General features: G+C 45.8%; 1 protein-coding gene across 3 annotated transcripts in view; it reads left to right on the forward strand.

Annotated features, from left to right (window-relative positions):
* The window catches only part of RABGAP1 (RAB GTPase activating protein 1), a 263,850-nt gene that overhangs the window by 58,759 nt on the left and 180,882 nt on the right, over positions 1 to 24,209 (forward strand). For all 3 annotated transcript variants that reach the window (XM_073590685.1, XM_073590687.1, XM_073590686.1), the window contains exons 4-10: positions 2,024 to 2,231; positions 2,319 to 2,493; positions 3,505 to 3,662; positions 4,517 to 4,627; positions 7,160 to 7,226; positions 8,883 to 8,985; positions 18,246 to 18,415. In XM_073590685.1, coding sequence (XP_073446786.1) covers positions 2,024 to 2,231; positions 2,319 to 2,493; positions 3,505 to 3,662; positions 4,517 to 4,627; positions 7,160 to 7,226; positions 8,883 to 8,985; positions 18,246 to 18,415 — 992 coding nt within the window. The remainder of the gene's footprint in view (positions 1 to 2,023; positions 2,232 to 2,318; positions 2,494 to 3,504; positions 3,663 to 4,516; positions 4,628 to 7,159; positions 7,227 to 8,882; positions 8,986 to 18,245; positions 18,416 to 24,209) is intronic.

Raw genomic sequence — 24,209 nt, forward strand, 5'->3', positions numbered from 1 at the left:
CACCCTCCCTTTTTCAGTTGTACCGTGTTGGGTCTTAGAGTCCCCTGTTGGGTTGGTACATATGGTTCGAGTTTTTTCTCGTTGCTTCTCCTACTGCTTTTTCACCAACTGAGGTGCTTGGTGCCTGTCGGTGGGTGTATACTGCCGGGGAGGAGCTAATTTCATTGTTTTTGCATAGTGTCAGCCTCCTAGCAGCAGCAGCATACACCCATGGTATTCTGTGTCCCCCAATGAAGGCTCCAAGAAAGAGATTTTACGGTAAGAACCAAAAATCCATCTTTTTCTGGGTTCGCTACATAATTTTGGATTGTTTCAGCGGTGCACCCTGTCACTTGTGCACACCTCAGCTAGCCAACCTATTTTGATTTTATGTTCGTAACGCGGGACCTTCCATCTTAGTCAACTTTATAGAACTGATTTTTTTTTTTTTTTTTTTGCTGATGATGTGCTTCATTTAAAAGGAATCAGTCAGCAGGTTTTTAGACTTTAAAGTAACACCACCACATTAAAGTATCGGTAATGATCACTTCCATACCTTTTATATTAGAAGTCCGAGTCTCCAGTGAAACATAACCCATAGACAAATTCTTATGTAAAAGAAATCACAAATGCAGGGTTTGGTCGGCACATACGGTCTTTGGTTCTCCAGCCTGTTTCTCCTCCCGGCTCTGGTCTAACAGTGACAGGTCGCTCTTTGTGAACTCATGCCACGCTGGAGATCTTGGCACATGTGCCGTCATTACATGCACAGTAACATAATGATGATATTGCAAGAGCTGGAATATCCATCCACATGCAAGAATGACTGCGCGAGATGTCGGCCAGGGGAGCACATCACAAGGACTGACTTCTCACGCAGTAGCCATAATTCCCATAGGTAGCACATGTGTAGATTGATATTCCGACTCTTGCATCATCAATAAGCTCTCTGGAATTATGGCGCCTATGCTAGATGTCAGCCAGGGGATCAGGTCACAGAGGAGAGTGACCGGTCAATCACTGTCAGGAGGCCGGAGCCGGGAGGAGAAAGAGGCTAGTGACCTGTATAGACAGACCAAGCCACTGCGTAAGAATTCACCAATGGATCACGGGACAGCGAAGACGCGGATCTCTAATATGAAGGTATGGAAGTGATCATCATTTCTGGTACTTTACTATGATGTTAATACTTTGTGGTCTAAAAACCTGCGGACAGGTTCCCTTTAATCGTCATTTATACATATTGCTTGTTGTAGGGAAAGTCTCGTCATTCAGGGTACATTCACACGGGCCAGTTCTGCGCCAAATCTTACAGATTTCAATGCCGAAAAGCTGCAGATTTGAATTGCAAAGAATGATACTGCTGTGAAAATCCCATATACACTTCATAGAATATTTGTTGCCCATGTATGTCAAATTTGACTCAATTATAATTACAAAATGTCATTGTACTACTGGACAACAAGATATAAAGTTGGACATTAATGAGATAGTCGCACCATAAACAAATATATGAGGAAAAACCAACGACCAAAAAATCTCAAACATGTAGAAAGTACAAAAAAATACAATTTATTGGATAATTAACAGACCAGGATACATGAAACACAGTGAGGAAAAGGATCCAAGCCTACTTATACATGCAGGAAAACAACAGGACACACAGGAGGGAGGGAGTGAATGTGAATCACATTCAATTGGTGGCTTAGAAATTTATGCTCATGGCAAAATTGCACATCTCCCAATGGGCCTCATTTAAAATCACAAAGCCAGACATATGTCAAAAATAAACAGTAGACCATGCTGCAATAAAAAGTGTTAAATTCATTACCTAGTCAAGGTGAGAGGCAGCCCGCCCGGTGTGTGTCTCCCCCCGACGTGCGTTTCGGCGTGAAATGCCTTTCTCAAAATCACACACTGCAGATTTCGTGTAATCTTAATGCAGTGGGAAAGGTTTTCTCGTTACAGATTGCACAGATTTCTTTTTTTGCAAACATATGAATTGAAATGCAAATTATATAACTTCTTTCTATTGACTTGTCAGATTGCAGAGATGGGTCAGAGTTGTACTCGCCCATTCCTGATGAGGACAGCGTTGTGTTCAGTAAGCTTACCTATCTGGGCTGTGCATCTGTAAACGCTCCTCGGAGTGAGGTAGAAGCTCTCCGGATGATCTCGATTCTACGGGGCCAATGTCAGAACGCGCTGGATGTGACCCTCTCTGTCCCCAATGTGTCAGAGGGGACAGTCAGGTAGGACTTTATTTCCAACTTGCATAAATTGCAACTCTATGAAAATAAGTGCGAAATCTGATTAACTTTCTCTATTACCATGTACAGGCTTCTTGACCCACAAACGAATACCGAGATAGCAAAATATCCAATCTACAAGATTCTGTTCTGTGTCCGAGGCCATGATGGCACTCCAGAAAGCGACTGCTTTGCTTTCACCGAGAGCCATTACAATGCTGAACTCTTCAGGATACACGTCTTCCGCTGTGAGATCCAGGAGGCGGTAAGATTGCGTCAGAGCAGTTTTTTTGTTGTTTTTTTGTAGGTCAGTTTAAAAAAAAAAAAGTGATTTATAAATTCTTTAATTAGAAGGATTGTCCAGCTTCTCAAAATCGCTTACCCTAACCGCATCGGCAGCCGATTGTTTGTGCACGCGTTCAGTATTTGCAGCAGAAAAATTGGCTCCGCATCATGTTAATGTATTGGCTGGAAGAACGCTGCGTAAAATACATACATTCACATGTTTTTGTAATTTTTTTTAATACTTTTTTTTCACCCTTATATTAGAAAAAAGAAACGTTGCAAGAATTAATATGTGGCAGATATGAAACTGCTTCAAATCTGCAGGGCAAAAATAAGCAACATGTGCATGAGGTTTCAGAAATCTTTCGCTTTGCTGGTACTGTAAAATGCCGTGTTTTTTGTCTGCAACAAAAACGCAATATGGGCACTTGCCCAAAGCGTGCGGAAGGAAGACTAAGCGCTTACTCTTTCTCTTACTCTTTCCCTTGGTGGTCCAGTGCTTACCCTCCAGTCTTTCTCTACATTCGACAACTTGGGCCGTTTACTGGTCGGTGGTACGGCGCATGTAAGCAAAGACATGGAGCTCTGCTATAAGAGTCGAGTAGAGTTCACTTAGATTTTTTTTTTTTATCCCTTTTGGATGTTTTTAAAAACTTCTTATAAGTTGGATAAACCCAATTGAAGGGCTAATTAAGGGGTGGTGGATATACAGTGACTTTCTTGGTGTTCTCTTTGTGTCATGGACCATAAACTGGGCATAGCACAGTGTATATGATTTAGGCCTCTTTCACAGGTCAGTGTCTCCAGTACGTGTGGTGACAGTTTTCACACGTCCCGGAGACACTTACACAGGTAGACCCATTCAAGTGAATACAATACTAAGGAAATCCTGAAAATAATGACCTGTTGGTGGATCTTCAGGACCGGAGTTGAGAAACACTGCTTTACAGGATAAAAGTCGTGATATAAGTTCTATCTTTTTATTGTTTAGGTGAGTCGGATACTCTACAGTTTTGCTACAGCGTTCCGGCGGTCCATCAAACAGACTTCTCTTACTACTTCCATCCCTCCTCAAACCCCTGATAGCGACATCTTCACTTTTTCTGTGTCACTTGAGATTAAGGAGGATGACGGGAAGGGTTACTTCAAGTAAGTTCTTTTTGTTCTATGTGTTCACAGTTTTAGTTTTATTTATTTTTATGCAACATTTAAAGTGGTTTCCCCTGATTGTAAGAAATGTGACTAAATGGAGGAAATGGCATAAATGAAACTTATGACACATCCACTTTTGCTCCACTTGTCCCCAAATGTTTGGGTTTATTTTCCTGCAGCAATGATATCTCAGGCTACCTAAGTAACCGCTGCTGCCAATCACTGGGTAGGTGGAGACTTCATTGCTGTAGCAAGGTAAGGAAAAACTGGCAGACATATGAGAGTATGGGTTCTTATATTTTGTGTCAATTTTCTTCTGAGCTCGAGAAAATCAATATAACACTTTTTGCAGCAATATTGTACAGAACTTTGAGGCCTAACATGGGGGTCTCGCTGCCTGGGCCCTAACCAGTGAGGTTTAATAAAACTTCTTGTGCACTTTGAAGATAAGATCATAGCTACATTTTCGCATTTTTTTTTTATCTGCTGAACTCCCTGTTCTTCAGCTCTGCATGGGTGTAGAGGATTACCAGGATATATATTTTTTTTTTTTTTCATTTCTCTGTCTTGCCAACTGTAAAAAATAAAATACCGTAGGCTTTCTTCACTCACCATGATTCATGTGCTGCCCACAGGCTGCAGCCACGACACCATGACTTGAGAGCACGTGACCGCTGCAGCCAGTCACTGGTCTCTGCAGTTTCATGCTAATTATGTTGGCATCATTTCTGATGAACCATTTTACTATTTAAAAAGTACAGTTCACTTAAGGAAAAAAAAATCTGTCACTACTTTCCTTTGTTTCCTGCCTGCATTATTGTGCATTTATGTATTTTTATTCTTTTTAATAGCGCGGTTTCTAAAGATAAGGACAAGCAGTGCTTCAGGCTACGCCAGGGAGTCGACAAGAAGATAGTTATATATGTCCAGCAGACATCCAACAAAGAACTTACAATCGAGAGGTAACTTTTATTTATTATTTATATCCTGCAAACTAGTTAATTATTGTCACGCCGCGCTCACCTGGGGGCGGGACCTCGGTCCCGATGTCACCTCTTCCGGAGCCGTGGCTGCTCCGGGGGTCCCGTTGGGTGCGCACTCGCACCTCTCGTGCTTAGGTTCTTGTGTGCACTATGTTCTGTGTGCGCATGCATGCTCTTCTCAGCTCTGTCTCCAGGCCTGGCCTCTCTGGTATTGGAGGCCTTGACCCGGAAGTCCTAGTGATCATGTGCTATATCAGGATACCTCTTCCTATGGGACGTGCCTGATTATTGTTGTACTTCCTGGCTTGGTCTGCCTTGTCCCTGCCTGGCTGTGCGCTGTATTCGGGTCCTCTGCCTTGTACTCTATTGTGCCTCTTGGCACATGCTCTGAACCTGCACTCTGCCTTGTACTCTATTGTGCCTCTTGGCACATGCTCTGAACCTGCACTCTGCCTTGTACTCTATTGTGCCTCTTGGCACACGCTCTGAACCTGTACTCTGCCTTGCACTCTGTTGTGCCTCCTGGTACACACTCTGATCCTGGGCTAAGTCTTATGCTCAGTTGTGCCTCCTGGCACACGCTCTGATCCTGTACTCTGACTTGTGCTCAGTTGTGCCTCCTGGCACACACTCTGATCCTGTGCTCTGTCTTGTGCTCAGTTGTGCCTCCTGGCACACACTCTGTTCCTGTACTCTGTTGCACCTCCTAGCACACCTGCTGCCTAACTCAGTACTCTGACGTGCTCCTTTGCACGCGTCCTGCTTTGCTCGCACCCGGACGTACTAGTCGCTGCACGCCGTACGTGCTCTCGTGTACCCGTCTTGCACTATCCTGTATCTAGCGCACTCCCGTGTACACGCCTTGTGTTCCCGAGTACTCTGTGCCTCCGTACTCTCACCCTGTACCGTCCTGTACACCACGTGTCCCTGTGTTCACGTTCCTGCAGACACACTCACTCGTGTCTCCTGTGAGCCGGCCACCTGGTGCCAGCTGTGGTGGGACCTTACCCCCTTGGGCTTGCCCCTGACACTCCCTGTGGTCCTCACTAGGTCAGCTCGCCCTGGGAGGGTTGGTGCCACGACACAGAGGGTCCACTCCAGGAGTCGTCACAATTATGATGTATACATTTCCTTAACCACTTAATAACTGGAGCTTTTTTCGGTTTTGCGTTTTCGTTTTTTGCTCCCTTTCTTCCCAGAGCCATATTTATTTTATTTTTCCGTCAATATGGCCATGCGAGGGCTTATTTTTTGTGGGACGAGTTGTACTTTTGAAAGACCTCATTGGTTTTAGCATGTTGTGTACTCGAAAACGAGAAAAAAATTCCAAGTGTGGTGAAATTGCAAAAAAAAGTGCAATCCCACACTTGTTTTTTGTTTTGGCTTTTTTGCTAGGTTCTCTAAATGCTAAAACTGACCTACCATTATGATTCTATAGGTCATTACGAGTCCATAGACTCCAAACATGCCTAGGTTCTTTTTTTATCTAAGTGGTGAAAAGAAATTCCAAAGTTTGCTAAAAAAAGGAATTGCGCCATTTTCCGATACCTGTAGCATCTCCATTTTTCGTGATCTGGGGTTGGGTGAAAGCTTACTTTTTGTGTGCCGAGCTGACGTTTTTAAAGATACCATTTATGTGCAGATAGGATCTTTTGAACGTAATTCTGGCATTTTGATTCTTTTTTTCCCACTGCACCGTTTAGCGATCGAGTTTATCCTTTTTTTTAATTGATAGGGTGATTCTGAACACGGCAATACCTATTATATATGTGTGATTTTTTTTTTTTTTTTTTTTTTTTTTTAATTTTTTCTTTTGAATGGGGTGAAAGGGGGATGATTTCAACTTTATTTTTTTATTTTTTCAGATTTTTTTTAAAACTTTTTTTTTTTTAAAAAAGTTTTGGCATGCTTCAATAGCCTCCATGGGACGCTGGAAGCTGCCACAAGTTGATCGGCTCTGCTGCATATAGACAATGAGCAGTTCGTCTATATGTAGCAGAATTACAGCATTGCTATGAGCGCTGACCACCGGATGGCGCCCATAGCAATCCGGCATCAACAACCATAATGGTCTCCTGGAGACCTCTCGTTGTTATGCCAACGCTTCCCTGACCCCCGGTCACGTGACGGGGGTCAGCAATGCGCGTATTTCCGGCCCGGCGGCTGGAAGCGCTTGTTAGATGCCGCTATCAGCATTTGACAGCGGCATTTAACTAGTTAATAGGCGCGGGTGGATCGCGATTCCACCAGCGCCTATTGCGGGCACATTTCAGCTGTTCAAAACAGCTTGCATGTCCCGGCTTTGATGCGGGCGCACCGCCGGAGCCCTCATCAAAGCTGGGAATCTGACCTTGGACGTACTATTGCGTCCAAGGTCAGAAAGGGGTTAAACCATAACACCCAACTTGCCCTGTGCATGCTAGCCTGTTATTATTAAGGAATACTGGGAGATGTAGTTTTACAGGATGCTGATCCATGATGTTTTCTTGCTTTTGTGTGCATTCCCTCTAGGTGTTTTGGACTCCTCCTCAGTCCCGGTAGAGATGTAAGGAATAGCGACATGCACTTGTTAGAATTGGTAAGTGAAGGGTCAAGACCACCAGACTCCTAGTGGAAGGTCCTGAGAGGGGGACTGATTTAAGAAAAATGGTATTTTCAGAAATTAATTATGCTCTCCTCCCCTCCCCAAAAAAAAAATGTCGGTGAAATTTATGGAAAACTTAAGGGCCCGTCACACTAAGCGATATCGCTATAACGTCACTGGTTTTGTGACGCAGCAGCGATATCGCTATGTGTGATACTTGCCTCTGACCGGGTCCCCTGCTGGTTATCGCTGATCGCGCGAGAACGGCCTGGGCCGTTTCTCGTCGTCAGCTTCCTGCTGTGGCGATGCTGGTGGGAGGACGTCTTCATCGCCTCGTCTGACAGGTAAGTAGCGACCGCCGACCGCTGCTATGTCGCTGGTGAGATCTGCCTGTTTGGCAGCTCACTAGCGACCACTTGTCAGGTCATATCGTTGTCGGGATCTCTGGTGCATCGCTAAGTGTGACAGTACCTTTAAAGTGGTAGAAGTGATATTTTGTCATGAAAGTAGGGAGTTTAAGTAGAAGCAGCAAGGGTGATTTCCTCATCTCAAACAAATTGAGATAAAAACAAACACCAGTGGTGGATATACCCTCCAAAAATGTCAGTGTCTCAATAACTTGTCTTTTGACCTTGAGCATCAGTTACAGCTGACAAGGACATCTCCTGCTGTTCACAGGGGAAGTTATTGTCTGCTGAGACATAGCACCCCACTCTTATTGGAGAGTGACCCTCAGCTCATTGAGGTTCTGGGGTATGGAGTTACAAGTCCCTACATGGTGACTCAGCTGATCCCATAGGTTTTCTATGGGATTCAGGTCTGGAGAAAGTGCAGGCCGCTCCATGTGAGGTCCCCCCAAGCTTCAGCAGCCTTTCCCTAATGATTTTATTCAAGTAGTAGCGGCTTGTCACTTTACCATTCACAAAGTGTAGGGCAGTTCTGTATTCACTACACCACCAAAGGCTCGTCTGGTGACAGTGGTCACTAATGCAGAGCGCTCTCCTTGACTCCTCAGCTGACAGGTCAGCTCATCAGATGCTGCCAAGGGAGGAAAACGAAAGAGGAGGAGGGAGATGGGGGCAGGCACGGCTATAGTTGTTCAATGCGCAGGTGCAAGATTCCCAGCCCCGCAGTGTGAATACTTCATAACACATCGCGGGGCGGGATCTGGGGACTCCGAAACATGCAGGCACGATAGCCTGATGTCAGTTCCCGGCAACGCGCACTGCGCATGCCTGAGAACTTTTGGCACAGCGCAGGCGCCCGCCGGCATGTGTAACGGCAACAGAAACACAGGAGGAGGCGGGGCAGAGACGCAACAGGGTGATGATGGACAGCTGGGAGGCGGTTTATACAGTGGGACACACCATACCTCTGGGACTGAATCCAGGTATGGCGACCTATTTATAAAAGTCAATATTTCGGCGTTACTGGGGATCAGAAACAGAAGAGACAGTTTCACAGAATGGAGCCTTATTGCTGCTGAAGGTGGCTCTTTTATTTAAAAACGCCCTGGGGGGGTGACGGGTTCCCTTTTAAGGCACAGAACCTTAAATAACAAACCATTTTCTTAATTTATTATCTTGTCGTGACATTACTATATAGCTGGTAACGTGCAATGTCTTTTTTTTTTTTTTTTTTTTTTTTAAGGAATCCATGGGTAAAAGCTCAGATGGAAAGTCCTATATCATCACGGGAAGCTGGAATGCGAAATCCCCACATTTCCAGACTGTAAATGAGGAGACTCCAAAAGGTATTAAACACTTATGTAATAGGGAAAATGATAACTTCAAGTTTGACTTTGAGGGTTACAGGGAATCTGTCAGCTGGACTTCACCCCCAAAACTACTTACATGCACATGTAGCTCTTTCATAGACAAGTCCAGCAATGCCATTTACTTGGCCAGTCCATTCTCTTACTGAGAAATCAGCCTTTGAATTGAAATGCAAATGAGGGTGAAGAGCTGTGGTACATCTGAGGCCTCTGTGACTCCAGCTCTATTCCCTGCCCAGCACCGCCTCCTCCTGCTTGGCTGATGACTCCTATGTTTGAAAGGATAGAGGCTGTCAGTCAAGCAGTAGGAGTTGGTGCTGGGCAGGGGAATAGAGCTGGAGTCACAGAGGCTTCAGATCTACTAATGACTCTTCCGCCTCATTTGCTTGCATATAATTGCATATTTTACTCTAACGTCCCTGTTAATATTTTTCCAAATGTGTAATGTTCAGTATGTCAGTGTGGTATAAAAATCATCGTTAACCACTTATGGATGCAGCAAGTTTTCTTTTTTGGTTTCCTCATTTTTTATTTTTACATCAATAAAGCTGCGTGAGGTCTTGCTTTTTGTGTGGCGAATTCACTGTTTTATTTATACCATTTTTATCAATTTTTATTGCACTTTTTTGTGGGAGGTATGTCTTTTAAAAAAAGAAAAAAACACCTGCAATTTTTTTTTCTCTTTACTAAATTTACCAGATGGGTTATCAATTTTATTTGGAATTTTACAGACACAGAACATTTTTATTTATTTTTTTACATTTCTATTACCGTATATACGCGAGTATAAGCCGACCCGGGTATAAGCCGAGGCACCTAATTTCTCCTTCGTCTCATTGGGGGACACAGAGACTGTGGGTGTGTGCTTCTGCCGTCTGGAGGCCGACACTAAGTGTACAAAAAAAGAGTTAGCTCCTCCTCCGCCGCATACACCCTCGCCCCTAGGCCGGGCGTAACTCAGTTTTTGCTTAGTGTCTGATGGAGGCACACGCAGTCTGGAGCTCCAGACTAGATTTTTTTTTTTTTTTTTTTTTCCCTTTTTTTCTATGAAGATAAGACAGGGGCGACGGATCCTATAGAGAGGATCCGATCTCCCCAAATCATCAATGGGCGACCACGTGTGAGTAACCCTCCACGTGTCCTCTCCCGCACCGAGGGACACATCTGGGACTTTTTGCCAGACAACTATTTTTTAAAAGAGGGGCAACGCGTCCTGATAAGAGGATTCGGTTTCCCCATAACTTCATCAGGCGAGCACGTGTGAGCAGAACCAGGGGTCAGCCTCCACGTTGTTCCTCTCCTACAACAACAATGTATGGAGGCCCCTTCCACCCCTTGGTAGTGAGTCCAGGGGCTGAATTGGAGGCGCAGGTGAGCCGATCTAGTTTGTGGACGTGGCGAGTACAGGGGGAAGAAACCGGTACCAGAAGTCCCCCCCCCCCCCCCCCCCCCTGCCGGGGATGGAGCCCACGGCGGATGGCCCTGCTCACCTTTAATATTTGGGGGATCCGCTCCTGGAGCGCACCGCAAGTTTGCCCCGGTGAGTAACGGTAGCCAGAGTGGCGTTGCAACCGGACGCCGCACACCGCGTGTACCGGAGTGCGGCCGGAAGCCCGCCGGCGGCCGCGGCCCCGCTGCAGGAGGAGGTCCGTGACTATCGCGCGAGGTCGCGCGCCGACTTCCGGTGGTAGCCGGAAGTCCCGCCCACTGACGTCGGGGAGACGCGCTGTATAGGAGCAGGAGGCCTGGAGGTCAAGGGGTGGAAAACGGCGGGCGCACAGGTCCCGGAGAGGAGACTTCCGCCCTACCACCTCGCGTCCACGCATCCGGAGCTTCCCGGGGTACTTCAAACAGGAGTGGGACCCTGCCGGTGGGTGAGTGTAACTCCGTTTGGAGAACCGCACTGGTTGTCAGGGAAGGGGTTACCCTCCTCCTCCTTCTACCCTGCCTTCAGCCTGTGCAAGTATGTCTGCCAAAGGGAAAGCTCACTCTTTCCTGTACGCGGTTTGCGTGTCCTGTGGGGTCAGGCTGCCAAAGGCACAGGCGGGTAAATATTGTGAAGCCTGCGAGTCGGAGCGCGCCCAGGAGCCCCCCACTGTTTCTGAACCCAGGGGTCAGGACCCCCCGGAATGGGCGGTGTCCTTATCGCATTCTATGCTGTCCCTTACAAGGGCAATTGAATCCCTTCAAGGCCCGGGCAGGAACAAGGATGGTGGTCTGCCAGCGGAAGAGAGCTCGTCCTCGTCTCAGGACCCTCCAACCATTAGAGGTCGCTCCAGTACCAGGCAAGCTCATATCAAAAGGGCTCGTTCCCCGTCGGCCGGGCCCTCCGGGGCTTCGGCGGCGGGTATTAGGGCATCCCGTTCCCCGTCGCTGAGCTCAGGGAGCGATCAGGATGAAGGAGAGGAGGAGGAGGCCTGGAATCTAGAAAGCCTGGGGTTCCAGGACTCGGTGGACAGTCTCATTGAGGCAGTCAACCAGACATTAGAGATCGAGGACGATGTGCCCACAGCCTCAGGTCACAAGGTCTCTTTCAAGAAATCCAGGCGACCACATAGAAGGTTTGCCACGCATCCGGAGTTTGAGGAGCTAGTCCAGAAACATAGAGAACACCCGGATAAGCGTTTTGCAATGCAAAAAGCGCTGCAAGCAAAGTATCCGTTTCCTCCTGAGCTCCATAAGGGTTGGGTAGAGTCGCCAGTAGTGGACCCACCGGTATCACGTTTAGCATCAAGATCGCTATTGTCGATACCCAGTGTTTCTTCTATAAAGGACCCAACTGATCGCCTCATGGACGGGCTTGCCCGCTCGGTATATGAGGCAGCAGGGTCGGCTCTGGCCCCCTCCTTTGCGGCAACTTGGGTGGCTAAAGCCATGGTTTCGTGGGGGGACGCTCTGTATAAGGCCCTCCAAGACAGGGATCTGCCCGCGGAGGTCTTGGAGGTGGCAAATCAGATATCAGGAGCGAGTGATTATCTTGTCAGCGCCTCACTGGACGCGGCCGAGTGTTCGGCTGCATATTCCGATATTTCCCCCACACCAGAGGTTCCTGCGATTTGCGATCGGAGGACGTCATTTCCAATTTGTGGCTCTGCCCTTCGGCTTAGCCACTGCCCCCAGAGTCTTTACAAAGATAATGGCGGTGGTTATGGCCATCCTGCATGCACGGGGCATAACGGTGTTACCTTACCTGGACGACCTTTTGGTAAAGGGGCCGTCGTTTCAGGAGTGCCAGGACAATGTCAGTATCACTCTGGATACCCTGGCCTGTCTGGGCTGGTTGATCAATCGGAGCAAGTCGTCCTTGGTTCCAGCCCAAAGAATCGTGTTCCTAGGCATGATTTTCGACACCTCCCGGGGGCTGGTGATCCTCCCTCAGGACAAGGCGCAAAAAATCAAGCAAGGGGTACGGAACCTTCTACAGCCGGGCACCAGATCCATCCGGTACGGCATGAGTGTGTTGGGCAGAATGGTGGCGGCGATGGAAGCAATCCCGTTTGCCCAGTTCCATCTCCGTCCGCTTCAGCATGCGCTCTTGACAGCATGGGACCGGAGGCTGCTGTCTCTCAGTCATCGGTGCAAGTTGTCTCCGCTGGTACGAGGTTCACTCCGGTGGTGGACTCGCGACTCGTCTCTGGTCCAGGGGAAACCCTTTCCCCCGGAACAATGGTTGGTGGTGACGACCGATGCAAGCCTGCAAGGTTGGGGAGCAGTTTTCCAGAGTCACATAGCCCAGGGGCGGTGGTCCGTTCAGGAGATAGTTCTCCCGATCAACATTCTGGAGATACGGGCAATACGATTGGCCCTGCAACATTTCCAGTGTTTCCTGAGACACCGGCCGGTGCGCATCCAGTCGGACAATGCTACAGCAGTAGCATATGTCAACCATCAAGGGGGCACGCGCAGCCAGGCAGCCATGCGCGAGGTCGGACTGGTACTGCGTTGGGCAGAGAAGAACCGCATGGTAATTTCAGCGGTGCACATTCCAGGAGTCGAAAACTGGGCGGCAGATTTTCTCAGCCGACAGGGGGTCGCGGCAGGGGAATGGTCCCTGCACCCCGAGATCTTTCAGCAGATCTGCCAACGGTGGGGGACACCAGACGTGGACCTTATGGCATCCAGAGAGAATGCCAAAGTACAAAGGTTTGTCGCTCGATCCCTCGATCCGCAGGCAATCGCAGCAGACGCTCTGGTGCTCCCGTGGAGCCAGTTTCGTCTCCCGTACTTGTTCCCCCCGCTGCCGCTGCTTCCAAGAGTTATCAGGAAAATAAGGAGAGAGAAGGTTCCAGCAATTCTGCTGGCCCCAGACTGGCCCCGGCGGGCCTGGTATGCAGATCTGGTCCAACTAGTGGTGGACGTACCCTGGCGTCTTCCAGATCGGCCGGACTTACTGTCCCAGGGGCCGATCTGCCATCCGAACTTAGGGGCCCTGTGTTTGACGGCGTGGCCATTGAATCTTGGCTGTTAACACAGGCAGGATTCAGGCGCGATGTGGCGGCCACGATGGTGAGTGCCCGAAAGCCTTCCTCGGCGAGAGTATATCATCGAACTTGGGAAGTTTTTTTCCGTTGGTGTAGGGATCGTGAAGTGGCTCCTCTGGTTTTTTCGATCCCCAACGTACTGGCTTTTCTACAGGCAGGGCTGGACGCAGGGTTGGCTCCGAGTTCGCTCAGAACGCAAATCTCGGCCCTGTCGGTGCTTTTCCAACGAAAAGTCGCTTCCGTCTGGCAGGTTAGGACGTTTATGCAAGGGGTCGCACATTTAGTACCCCCCTATAAGGCGCCGACGGAATCATGGGACCTGAACTTGGTGCTCAGGGCCCTTCAGGAGGCTCCTTTCGAACCATTGCAAGAGGTCTCCTTACCTTACCTGTCCAGAAAGGTCGTTTTTCTAGTAGCTATAACGTCTATTAGGCGGGTTTCGGAATTGGCGGCCTTATCTTGTAAACCGCCGTTCCTGACCTTTTATAAAGATAAGGTAGTTTTAAGGCCAGCTCCTCCCTTCTTGCCGAAGGTTGTGTCTGCATTTCATATCAACGAAGACATTGTCTTACCCTCGTTTTGCCCGGCACCGGTGCACAGGGTAGAGAAGGCTTTGCACACCCTGGATCTGGTAAGAGCTCTTAGAAGGTATGTGACAAGGACAGCGCCATTCCGCCAGACAGACTCTCTATTCGTGGTTCCAGAGGGGCGGCGGAAGGGGCTCGCTGCGTCCAGAGCGACTTTGGCCAGATGGGTTCGCCTGACGGTCCAAGAAGCTTATCAAATCAGTGGCACGCCGGTTCCGGCAGGGATCAAGGCTCACTCGGCACGGGCAGTGGGTGCCTCATGGGCACTGCGACACCAGGCTTCAGCGGAGCAGGTATGCAAAGCAGCTACCTGGTCCAGTTTGCATACGTTTGTCAAACATTATAACGTACATACCCAGGCATCCTCGGATGCAAGCCTGGGAAGAAAGATTCTCCAGGCAGCAGTTGCGCACCTCTAATCAGGGGCGCAAATTAGCATGGATTGGGTGAGCTAAGATCCCGCCCAGAGGACTGCTTTAGAACGTCCCACAGTCTCTGTGTCCCCCAATGAGACGAAGGAGAAACATGGATTTTTGTGAGTACTCACCGTAAAATCCTTTTCTCCGAGACGCTCATTGGGGGACACAGCACCCACCCTATCAGCCAGTTGGCATTTACTTATTTTGAGTTATACAAATCCTTGTACAAGGTTTAGGGTGGCCCCCTTTTTCAGACATATAGTTTCTTGCCTGAGTTTAAGGCGCGTTCTCCTACTGCTTATGCACTAAACTGAGTTACGCCCGGCCTAGGGGCGAGGGTGTATGCGGCGGAGGAGGAGCTAACTCTTTTTTTGTACACTTAGTGTCGGCCTCCAGACGGCAGAAGCACACACCCACAGTCTCTGTGTCCCCCAATGAGCGTCTCGGAGAAAAGGATTTTACGGTGAGTACTCACAAAAATCCATGTTTTTCCACGAAAAACTGGGTAAACTTACTGACTTTAGTATAAGCCGGGTATGCATTGTCCCCTCATCCCTGTCCTTGTATGCATGGCTCGCCCCCTGTCCTTGTATGCATGGCTCCTTATCCCCTATCTTTGTATGCATGGCTCCTATAAAAAAAAAACATGATACTTACTGTACCATGCCTGCGTGTCCTCACTGCATCTCGTTTCAGCGCCAGCAACTCTTCAAGCTGAGCGATCACGTGGCCCCACTCATTAAGGTAATGAATATTGACTCCACACCTAAGGGAGTGGAGAGGCATGAATATTCATTATCTTACTGAGTGGGGGCACATGATTGGTCGCCCGGAAGAGCTACTAGTGCTGGAACGAACGAGATGCAGCAATGGCGCGCAGGGAAGGTAAGTAGGATGTGTGCTGGAAGCCGGCGTCTGTGGCTGTCACTGCAAAATGAATATTTATTTCTCTTTAGCAGTGGCACAGACTTTAGCCACAGCCGCTGACTCCTGTCTCTGTGACCCGCTGCTCCACCGCTCCCTCTTCCCTGCCGGCTTTCTGGGAGAATTAACTTGTGTATAAGCTGAGGGGGGGCGTTTTCAGCACAAAAAAAGTGCTGAAAAACTCGGCATATAGACGGTAACTGTAAAATAGGTGATTTGTTTTTAATTTTTTACATTTTGGTTATTTTTTTGTAACATTATCGGACTTTAAACGTTTGAACGCTTGTACTATTTGCAGCGGCATTCCACCATTCCTGTCTGTATATAGTAAAGATCACCATCTCCTATGGTTGGACGTCACAGGAGAATTAACGTAATGGGTACGTGGGCCTTCATCAAGCCCCCAGCTGGCTTTCAGGGGAGCCCATCTGCTCCCTGCAATAACTTATCAGGGGGTCTTTCCAATGTGATCCTACAGATCAAGCCTCCACCTAAGGCCTCTTTCACACTTCAGTTTTTTGACGTCAGTCGAAATCCGCCCTTTTTTAAAAAAAAAACGGATCCGTTTTTTTTTTTTTTTTTTTGGCGGAATCCATTTTTTTCTCAGACTTGCATTAGTGGCGGATTGTGACGGATGGTCATCTGTTGCATCCATTATTTGACGGATCTGTTGGTATTTCAGCATCCGCCATGCGGAGTGGACGGACAAAGTAACGTTTTTCTCTGTGCCGGACCCGTTATTTTAAACTTAGCATGCCCCGAAAAGCTTCTATTCATGTAATTTAACCCTAAACGCCGTTCTGGCACAGGCGAAATATCTCTCTCTCTCTCTCTCTCTCTCTTTCTTTCTTTCTTTCTTTCTTTCTTTCTTTCTTTCTTTCTTTCTTTCTCTCTTTCTTTCTCTCTTTCTCTCTTTCTTTCTCTTTCTTTTTCTCTCTTTCTCTTTTCCAGAGTTCTGTTCCTTTAAATTTCATACACTGGCGGCTGCAGCGGAGCCGTCTAAAAAAAAAAAACGGATCCGGTGCATCCGTTTTTTTGCAAAGCTGAAACGGATCCTTTTTTTCACACTTTGACGGTTTGAAACCGACGTCAAAAGACTGAAGTGTGAAAGAGGCCTAACAATAAATAATTTGTAGCAATGTCCCAGAGAATCCTTTAACGCATTGCATCTGCAAATGTGTAAACTCCATACAAAAACTAGAGCCAGCATAAGTTGATATGAATGACAATATGCTTCTCTAATAAACCGTGTTAAATATATAACATGGCGTACATACTTATTATTCTGTTAAAATCCACATGGGCATGACTGACTAGACTCTGTTCACACAGGTATGATGTGGAATTGCAAATCTGAAAGCATGAAACGGCTTGCTGCAATGTGAAAACCCCTATCTTGGATTACTCCCATCTTCATATATGGTTATTGTCAGAGCTTGTAAAAACAAGCACTTATGCAATTTACTGCTTACTAAAACTTTCAGCTGTTTTTGAGATATTTACAGTTTTTCTTTTGTTTGTAGCTAGTTGCCTTGGAGACAGACCACTGTTGTTAGGCTAGTTTCACACTAGCGTTTATGAGCGCAGCGACGGCCTGCGCACGGCCGCCGCTAAGCCCCGCCCCCTGCCACGCCCCGCCGGTAGCTCCGCCCACCGGCGCATGACGCTGTATGCGCCCTGCGTCCCCTATCTTTATCACAGGGGGCGCAGGCCGTGCGCAGTATGCGTTTGGCGGCGCATGCGTCCTTTTGACGGTGCGCCGACCTGCGCCAAACGCAACCTGCTGCAGTTTGGTTGCGTCGGCGCACCGTCAAAAAGGCGCATGCGCCGCCAAATGCATACTGCGCACGACCTGCGCCCCCAGTGATAAAGATAGGGGATGCAGGGCGCATGCAGCGTCATGCGCTGGTGGGCGGAGCTACCGTCGGGGGCGCGACAGGGGGAGGGGCTTAGCGGCGGCCGTGCGCAGGCCGTCGCTGCGCTCATAAACGCTAGTGTGAAACTAGCCTTAGACAGCAGAACATGTGCAGTGCTTACGATCTTTTTTTTTTTTTTTCTATTGAGTTCATAAGCAGTTCTTTGAAGCGGGCCAGGATTGCTCGAGTGTGCCTTTAACTCCTAATCCTCGGTTAGCTGTAGACCAATGTTTACAAGCTAGACTGCAGTGGTGGTCGGTCTCCTATGCAACATCTGTAAAAAAAAAAAAAAAAAAAAACTCCAGTTCTTATTCATTTCATTGTGCATTCTGTGCATATATGGGTGTGACCGCCCTCTTTCTGAGCTGGGAAAACCATCCAGTCTGGCCTAAGCTGTTACTAGTGATTCAGCCGCTCGACCCTTATTCACATTCACGCCACTTGGCAAGTGAAAAGGTTTTAAATACTAGAGTAGGGACTGTCCCACAAGGGTTGCCGTGACGTGGCGGGATGGCTTGTACATTATTTTGATCAAAATTATGTTTACTAGATACCCTTATTATTATTACCTTTATGCATTATTTGCAGTTCATTTTTTACTTTTTTATTTTAGGATATTTGTGTTTGCTTTTAGTTTTAACATCTGTAAAAAGAAAAGTTTTCATATCTCAAGAATGGAGGCATATTTTAATAAGCAGTAAATTTCAAAAGTTCTTTTGTTTTTTACAAGCTCTATCCATCTATGAGAAAGCCCTGTACTTGTGGTGATTAAACACAAGACCTGTTTTTTGGCATCTAAATACAATCCATCAACGTGTCCACTCACAGCAAGCAGAAATGTGGGATAACGGTGAGAAATTAAAACCCAAAGCAAAATATTAGGGCTTTAACTAAAGGTATGTTTTCTTCCAGACAAAGTCCTTTTTATTACCACGGCGGTAGACCTGGTGATTACAGAAGTTCAGGAGCCGGTGCGCTTCCTCTTAGAAACAAAGGTGCGAGTCTGCTCAGCCAGCGAGCGGCTCTACTGGCCGTTCAGCAAAAGAAGCTCTACGGAAAACTTCTTCCTCAAACTAAAACAGGTAATGTAACGTGTTATCTGTGGGCAGTAAAAGTAAACTCATTGATTATTAATGAATCGTTCCTGTGCTGGTGTGGAAAAAGAGTCGCTGTGCTTTACTCGCCCTCTTCAGGTCTTTCGCTGAGTCTCCGCCACTGCTCCCTTTGTCTGTTCTTGTCAGCAACACTGCAGCCAATCAGTGAGCTCAGTTCTAAGCTGCTGTCATCTTGGGCAGAGCTGCGCAGTTCACTGATTGGCTTCATTGCTATCAACGTGACATCAGCAGCGCTGCAGACAGTAATGGACACCAGAAGCACTGGACCTGGGGACGGTGAGAATTTTTTTTTAACAAATTCCAGCCAGTGGTCGGGGGATTTTCCAAAAACTGAGAATCTCTTAACCCCTTACGTACAATTGACGTAATATTCCGTCCATGTGACCATGGACCTAATTACCATGGACAGAATATTACGTCATCGCGATCAGCGGCGCCCACGTGGTGAGCGCCGCTGATCGCGGCCGAGTGTCAGCTAATTATCATAGCTGACACCCGGCACAATGTGTCAGGGGCGGTCATGGACCACCCCCGACACGTTAACCCCTTGCACACCGCGATCAAACACGATCGCGGTGTACCGGGGGTTAAAGGGAAGCATTGGCAGGTCCCTCCTTGCTTCCCTGAGCCCCCCACGGCAGCGCAATGTGCAGCGCTGCTGCGGAGGGCTCCTTTCCTGCATGTCCCCGGATCCAATATGGCGACGGGGACCTCTGGGGGCCTGCAGGAAGCTGGCTTCCTCAGTGCCTGCAAAGCGCAGGCATGAGGAAGCCTGTGCAGTGCCTGTGACAGATCGCTGATCTGTCACAGTGATCTGTGATGTGACAGATCAGCGAACTGTCACAGGACAGTTATGTCCCCCCTGGGACATTGTAATAAAGTTAAAAAAAAATTAAAAAAAAGTGTAAAAATAATAAAAAAAAATAAATCGCTAAATAAATAAAAAAAAAAAAAAAAAAAAAAAAAAATTCCCCAATAAATTCATTTTTTGGAAATAAAAAAAAACAAACAATAAAATTACACATATTTGGTATCGCCGCGTCCATAACGACCCGCCCTATAAAACTGTCCCAATAGTTAACCCCTTAAGCGAACCCCTTAAAAAATAAAAATAAAAAAACGAAGCAAAAAATAATGATTCATTATCATACCGCCGAACAAAAAGTGCAATAACGCGCGATCAAAAAGACGCATATAAATATCCATGGTACCGCTGAAAACGTCATCTTGTCCTGCAAAAAACGAGCTGCCATACAGCATCATCAGCGAAAAAATAAAAAAGTTATAGCTCGCAGAATAAAGTGATGCAAAAATAATTATTTTTTATATAAAATTGTTTTCATTGCATAAAAGCGCCAAAACATAAAAAAACGACCTAAATGAGGTATCGCTGTAACCGTACTGACCCGAAGAATAAAACCGCCTTATAAATTTTACCGCACCCGGAACGGCGTAAACGCACCACCCAAAAGAAATTCATGAAACGCTGGTTTTTGTTCATTCTGCGTCCCAAAAAACGAAATAAAAAGCGATCAAAAAATGTCACATGCCCGAACATGATACCAATAAAAGCGTCAACTCGTCCCGCAAAAAATAAAACCTCACATGACTCAGTGGGTCAAAATATGGAAATATTATAGCTCTCAATATGTGGTGATGCAGAAACTATTTTTACAATAAAAAGCGTCTTTTAGCGTGCGACAGCTGCCAAACATAAAAACCGCCATAAATAGTAAATCAAACCCCCCGTTATCACCCCCTTAGTTAGGAAAAAATAATAGAATTAAAAAAATGTATTTATTTCCATTTTCCCATTAGGGTTAGGGTTAGAATTGGGGGTTTCCACTATTTGCGCACATCAGGTGCTCTCCAAACGCAACATGGCGTCTGATCTCAATTCCAGCCAATTCTGCGTTTAAAAAGTCAAATGGTGCTCCTTCCCTTTCAAGCTCTGCCATGCACCCAAACAGTGTTTTACCCCCTCATATGGGGTATCAGCCTACTCAGGACAATTTGCAAAACAACTTTTGGGGTCCTATTTCTCCTGTTGCCCTTAGGAAAATAAAAATTTTGGGGCAAAAATATCATTTTTGTGGAAAAATTATTTTTTGTTATTTTCACGCCTGGGCGTTATAAACTTCTGTGAAGCACTTGGGGGTTCAAAGTTCTCACCACACATCTAGATAAGTTCCTTGGGGGGTCTAGTTTCCAAAATGGGGTCATTTGTGGGGGGTTTCCACTGTTTTGGTACATCAGGGGCTTTCCAAACGCGACATGGTGTCCGATCTCAATTCCAGCCAAAAAAGTCAAATGGCGCTGCTTGCCTTCCGAGCTCTGCCATGTGCCCAAATAGTCATTTACACCCACATATGGGGTATCAGCGTACTCAGGACAAATTGCACAATAACTTTTAGGGTCCTGTTACCCTTGGGGAAATAAAAATTGGGGGTGAAAAGATCATTTTGTGGAAAAAATATGATTTTTTAATTGTACCGCTGTACATTATAAACTTCTGTGAAGCCTTTGTGGGTTCAAAGTTCTCACCACATATCTGGATAAGTTCCTTAGGGGGTCTAGTTTCAAAAATGGGGTCACTTGTGGGGGGTTTCCACTGTTTAGGTACATCAGGGGCTCTCCAAACGCGACATGGCGTCCGATCTGAATTCCAGCCAATTTTGCTTTGAAAAAGTCAAACGGCGCTCCTTCCCTTCTGAGCTCTGCCATGCGCCGAAACAGTGGTTCCCCCCACATATCAGGTATCAGCGTGCTCAGGACAAATTGCACAATAATTTTTGCAGTCCAATTTCTCCTGTTACACTTGGTAAAATAAAAAAAATTGAACCTGAAGTAATTTTTTTTGTGAAAAAAAGTTAAATGTTAATTTTTTTTAAATATTCAAAAAATTCCTGTGAAGCACCTAAAGGGTTAATAAACTTCTTGAATGTGGTTCAGAGCACCTTAAGGGGTGCAGTTTTTAGAATGGTGTCAATTTGGGTATTTTCTATCATATAGACCCCTCAAAGTGGCTTCAAATGTGATGTGGTCTGTAAAAATAAAATGGTGTTGCAAAAATGAGAGATCGCTGGTCAACTTTTAACCCTTATATCTTACTAACAAATAAAAATTTTGGTTCCAAAATTGTGCTGATGTAAAGTAAACATGTGGCAAATGTTACTTATTAACTTTTTTGTGTGCCATATCTCTGTGATTTAAGGGCATAAAAATTCAAAGTTGGAAAATTGCGGAATTTTCCAAATTTTCGCCAAATTTCTGTTTTTCTCACAAATAAACGCAAGCTATATGAATGAAATTTTACCACTAACATGAAGTACAATATGTCACGAGAAAACAATGTCAGAATCACCGGGATCCATGGAAGCGTTTCAGAGTTATTACCTCATAAAGGGACAGTGGTCAGAATTGTAAAAATTGGCCCGGTAGTTAACGTGCAAACCACCCTTGGTAGTGAAGGGGTTAAAATATATGCAAATTTTGGTTTCATCATGTTGACGGCCTTAGGCCTCATGCTAACGTTGGTGTATCATGATCTGGATAAGGAGTTTCTGTGAGGTCTTCTGACTCTAACTCAACAGTTTCATATATGGCTGGGAGGCTGTCAAGTTTGAATCAGGAGACCTATGGCCTACCTGTGTATCATAGTTCATACTCGGGCTATGATACTTGGACATCTGAGGCTTTTACTTAAGGGGTTGTTTTCATGTTAGTAAACTACCTTAGTCAGACAGCATGAAAATAAGCAAATTTGCAGTGATCTTTTTCTATCTACTTTCATCCTCCTGCAGTGAGAGATTTTCTTTTACATAGTGTACAGCTTGTTTTCAAAGAGACCTAACAGCAGAGCCTGGCTGAATGTGTGCAGTAGTTACATTCCAGGCTGAGGAGTTGACTCCTATGAGCCGTATTTGAGTCCACCATCTTCTTCAGGACAACCGTTCATGAGGAAGGAGTCCTTGGACTCTGAATTGTGGCGACAATAGCCCTGCAATTTCATCTACTATAACTTGTGTCTTAATTCCAGAGGGCGCAGGAACACTTCCAATCCAAAATAAGAAAGCAAAGATAAGGGTGGAAGAGGAGTTAAGGGCATGTCACACTAAGAGATATCGCTAGCAATATCGCTATAACTTGTGACGTTATAGCGATATTGCTAGCGACATCGCTGTGTCTGATACTTACCTACGATCGCTCCCCCGCTGCTTATCGCTGATCGCGCGAGAACGTCCAGGACTGTTTCTCGTCAGCTTCCTGCGGCGCTTCCTGCTGTGACAATGAGCGACGTGTGGACCCGGGCGGGAGGACGCAGGATCGCCTAGTGTGACAGGTAAGTAGCGACCCCCGTCCCCAGCGATGTCGCTAGTGAGATCTGCCTGTTTGGCAGCTCACTAGCGACCACTTAGCGATGCACCAGTGATCCTGACCGCGTCATATTGCTGGTCGGGATCGCTGGTGCATCGCTAAGTGTGACAGTACCTTTAGAGGCAGCCCCCCCCCCCCAGTCTGCATAGATGATGCCAATTTCTAGTGATCAGATTCTATGTAGATTATTTTTTAGATTCCTCTTTAAAAACTAGATTATCATTATTAGAATTAAGATATGTAAGGAAATCTGATCACAGATTAGGTATACGTAATCTATATACCAACCATAACATCATATATTTGGCGAGCATAGATGAGTAGTTTGTCCAATTACATTAATAATTCCTAGTGATTAGTATATTAGTACTTTAACATGAGGACTGTTGTAGAGGTCCTGCCCTACAAATGGTTCAAAAGATCATGTAAGCAAGGCGTGAAATATAGGACCAAATAGCAGGTAAGTATAAAAGAATAAGACTTTATTGGGTCATAATAAAAATTCATACACAAAAGTCAACAATCTCAGTCATTGATGGAATAGTAGAATTTAACGCCACCCAATGTGTCAGGTAAATTTTTGTGTGTCTATAACAATCTAGTTGTATAGTTTTTGTTTTTTTTTCTTTAATAATTTTGGTATTGCTGTCATTGTACTGGCATGGAGAATCATGTTGTCAAGTTATTTTTTCAGTACAATAAACATGGAATTATTTTCGATTTTCTGCACACTGCATGGTAAAGTAAATGGTGTGATTAAAAACTACAACTCCTTTCTAATCATGCCATACACCAATCAGGTTCTTTTTTTATTTCTTGATCAGACTTCTACAGACATAGTGATACTACTTGTGTTCATTTCTTAATTGGAGAAAAGAGTGATGATTCAATTAAAAAATATATATACGGTGTAATATATATATATATATATATATATATATATATATATATATATATATATATATATATATATATATATATATATATATATATATTTATTTATTTTTTTTTTTTTTTTTTTACTTTAATGTTTTATTGCATTTTGTAGTCCCCTCTGGGGACTTAAACTGACAATCGTCCAAACGCTTCTACTTTATAGTTCCACAAATTTTTAGTTAAAGGCAAACACTAATGCAAAAATTTTGTTATTATTCCTAAATGTATTTTTTGCCAGTCTGTGAAAGTTAATAAACGAGAAAGCAAGATTGTTATTTATAACTTAGCCATTTCTGCGGCTATGCTGTAAATGCCAAGGTGGGAAAAAAAAGTCTGCTTGTTAAACCGTGCATACTCAAATGCCTGTTCACAGTGGAAGAGAACGTTCGCGCCACCTGTTGGATATAGCAGTCTCAAAAGTTAAGTTCACCACTAGTGATGAGGGAGC

Source organism: Dendrobates tinctorius, unplaced genomic scaffold (assembly GCF_039654945.1).
Source record: "Dendrobates tinctorius isolate UK_male_01 unplaced genomic scaffold, ASM3965494v1 ptg000120l, whole genome shotgun sequence".
NCBI classification, from domain to species: domain Eukaryota; kingdom Metazoa; phylum Chordata; class Amphibia; order Anura; family Dendrobatidae; genus Dendrobates; species Dendrobates tinctorius.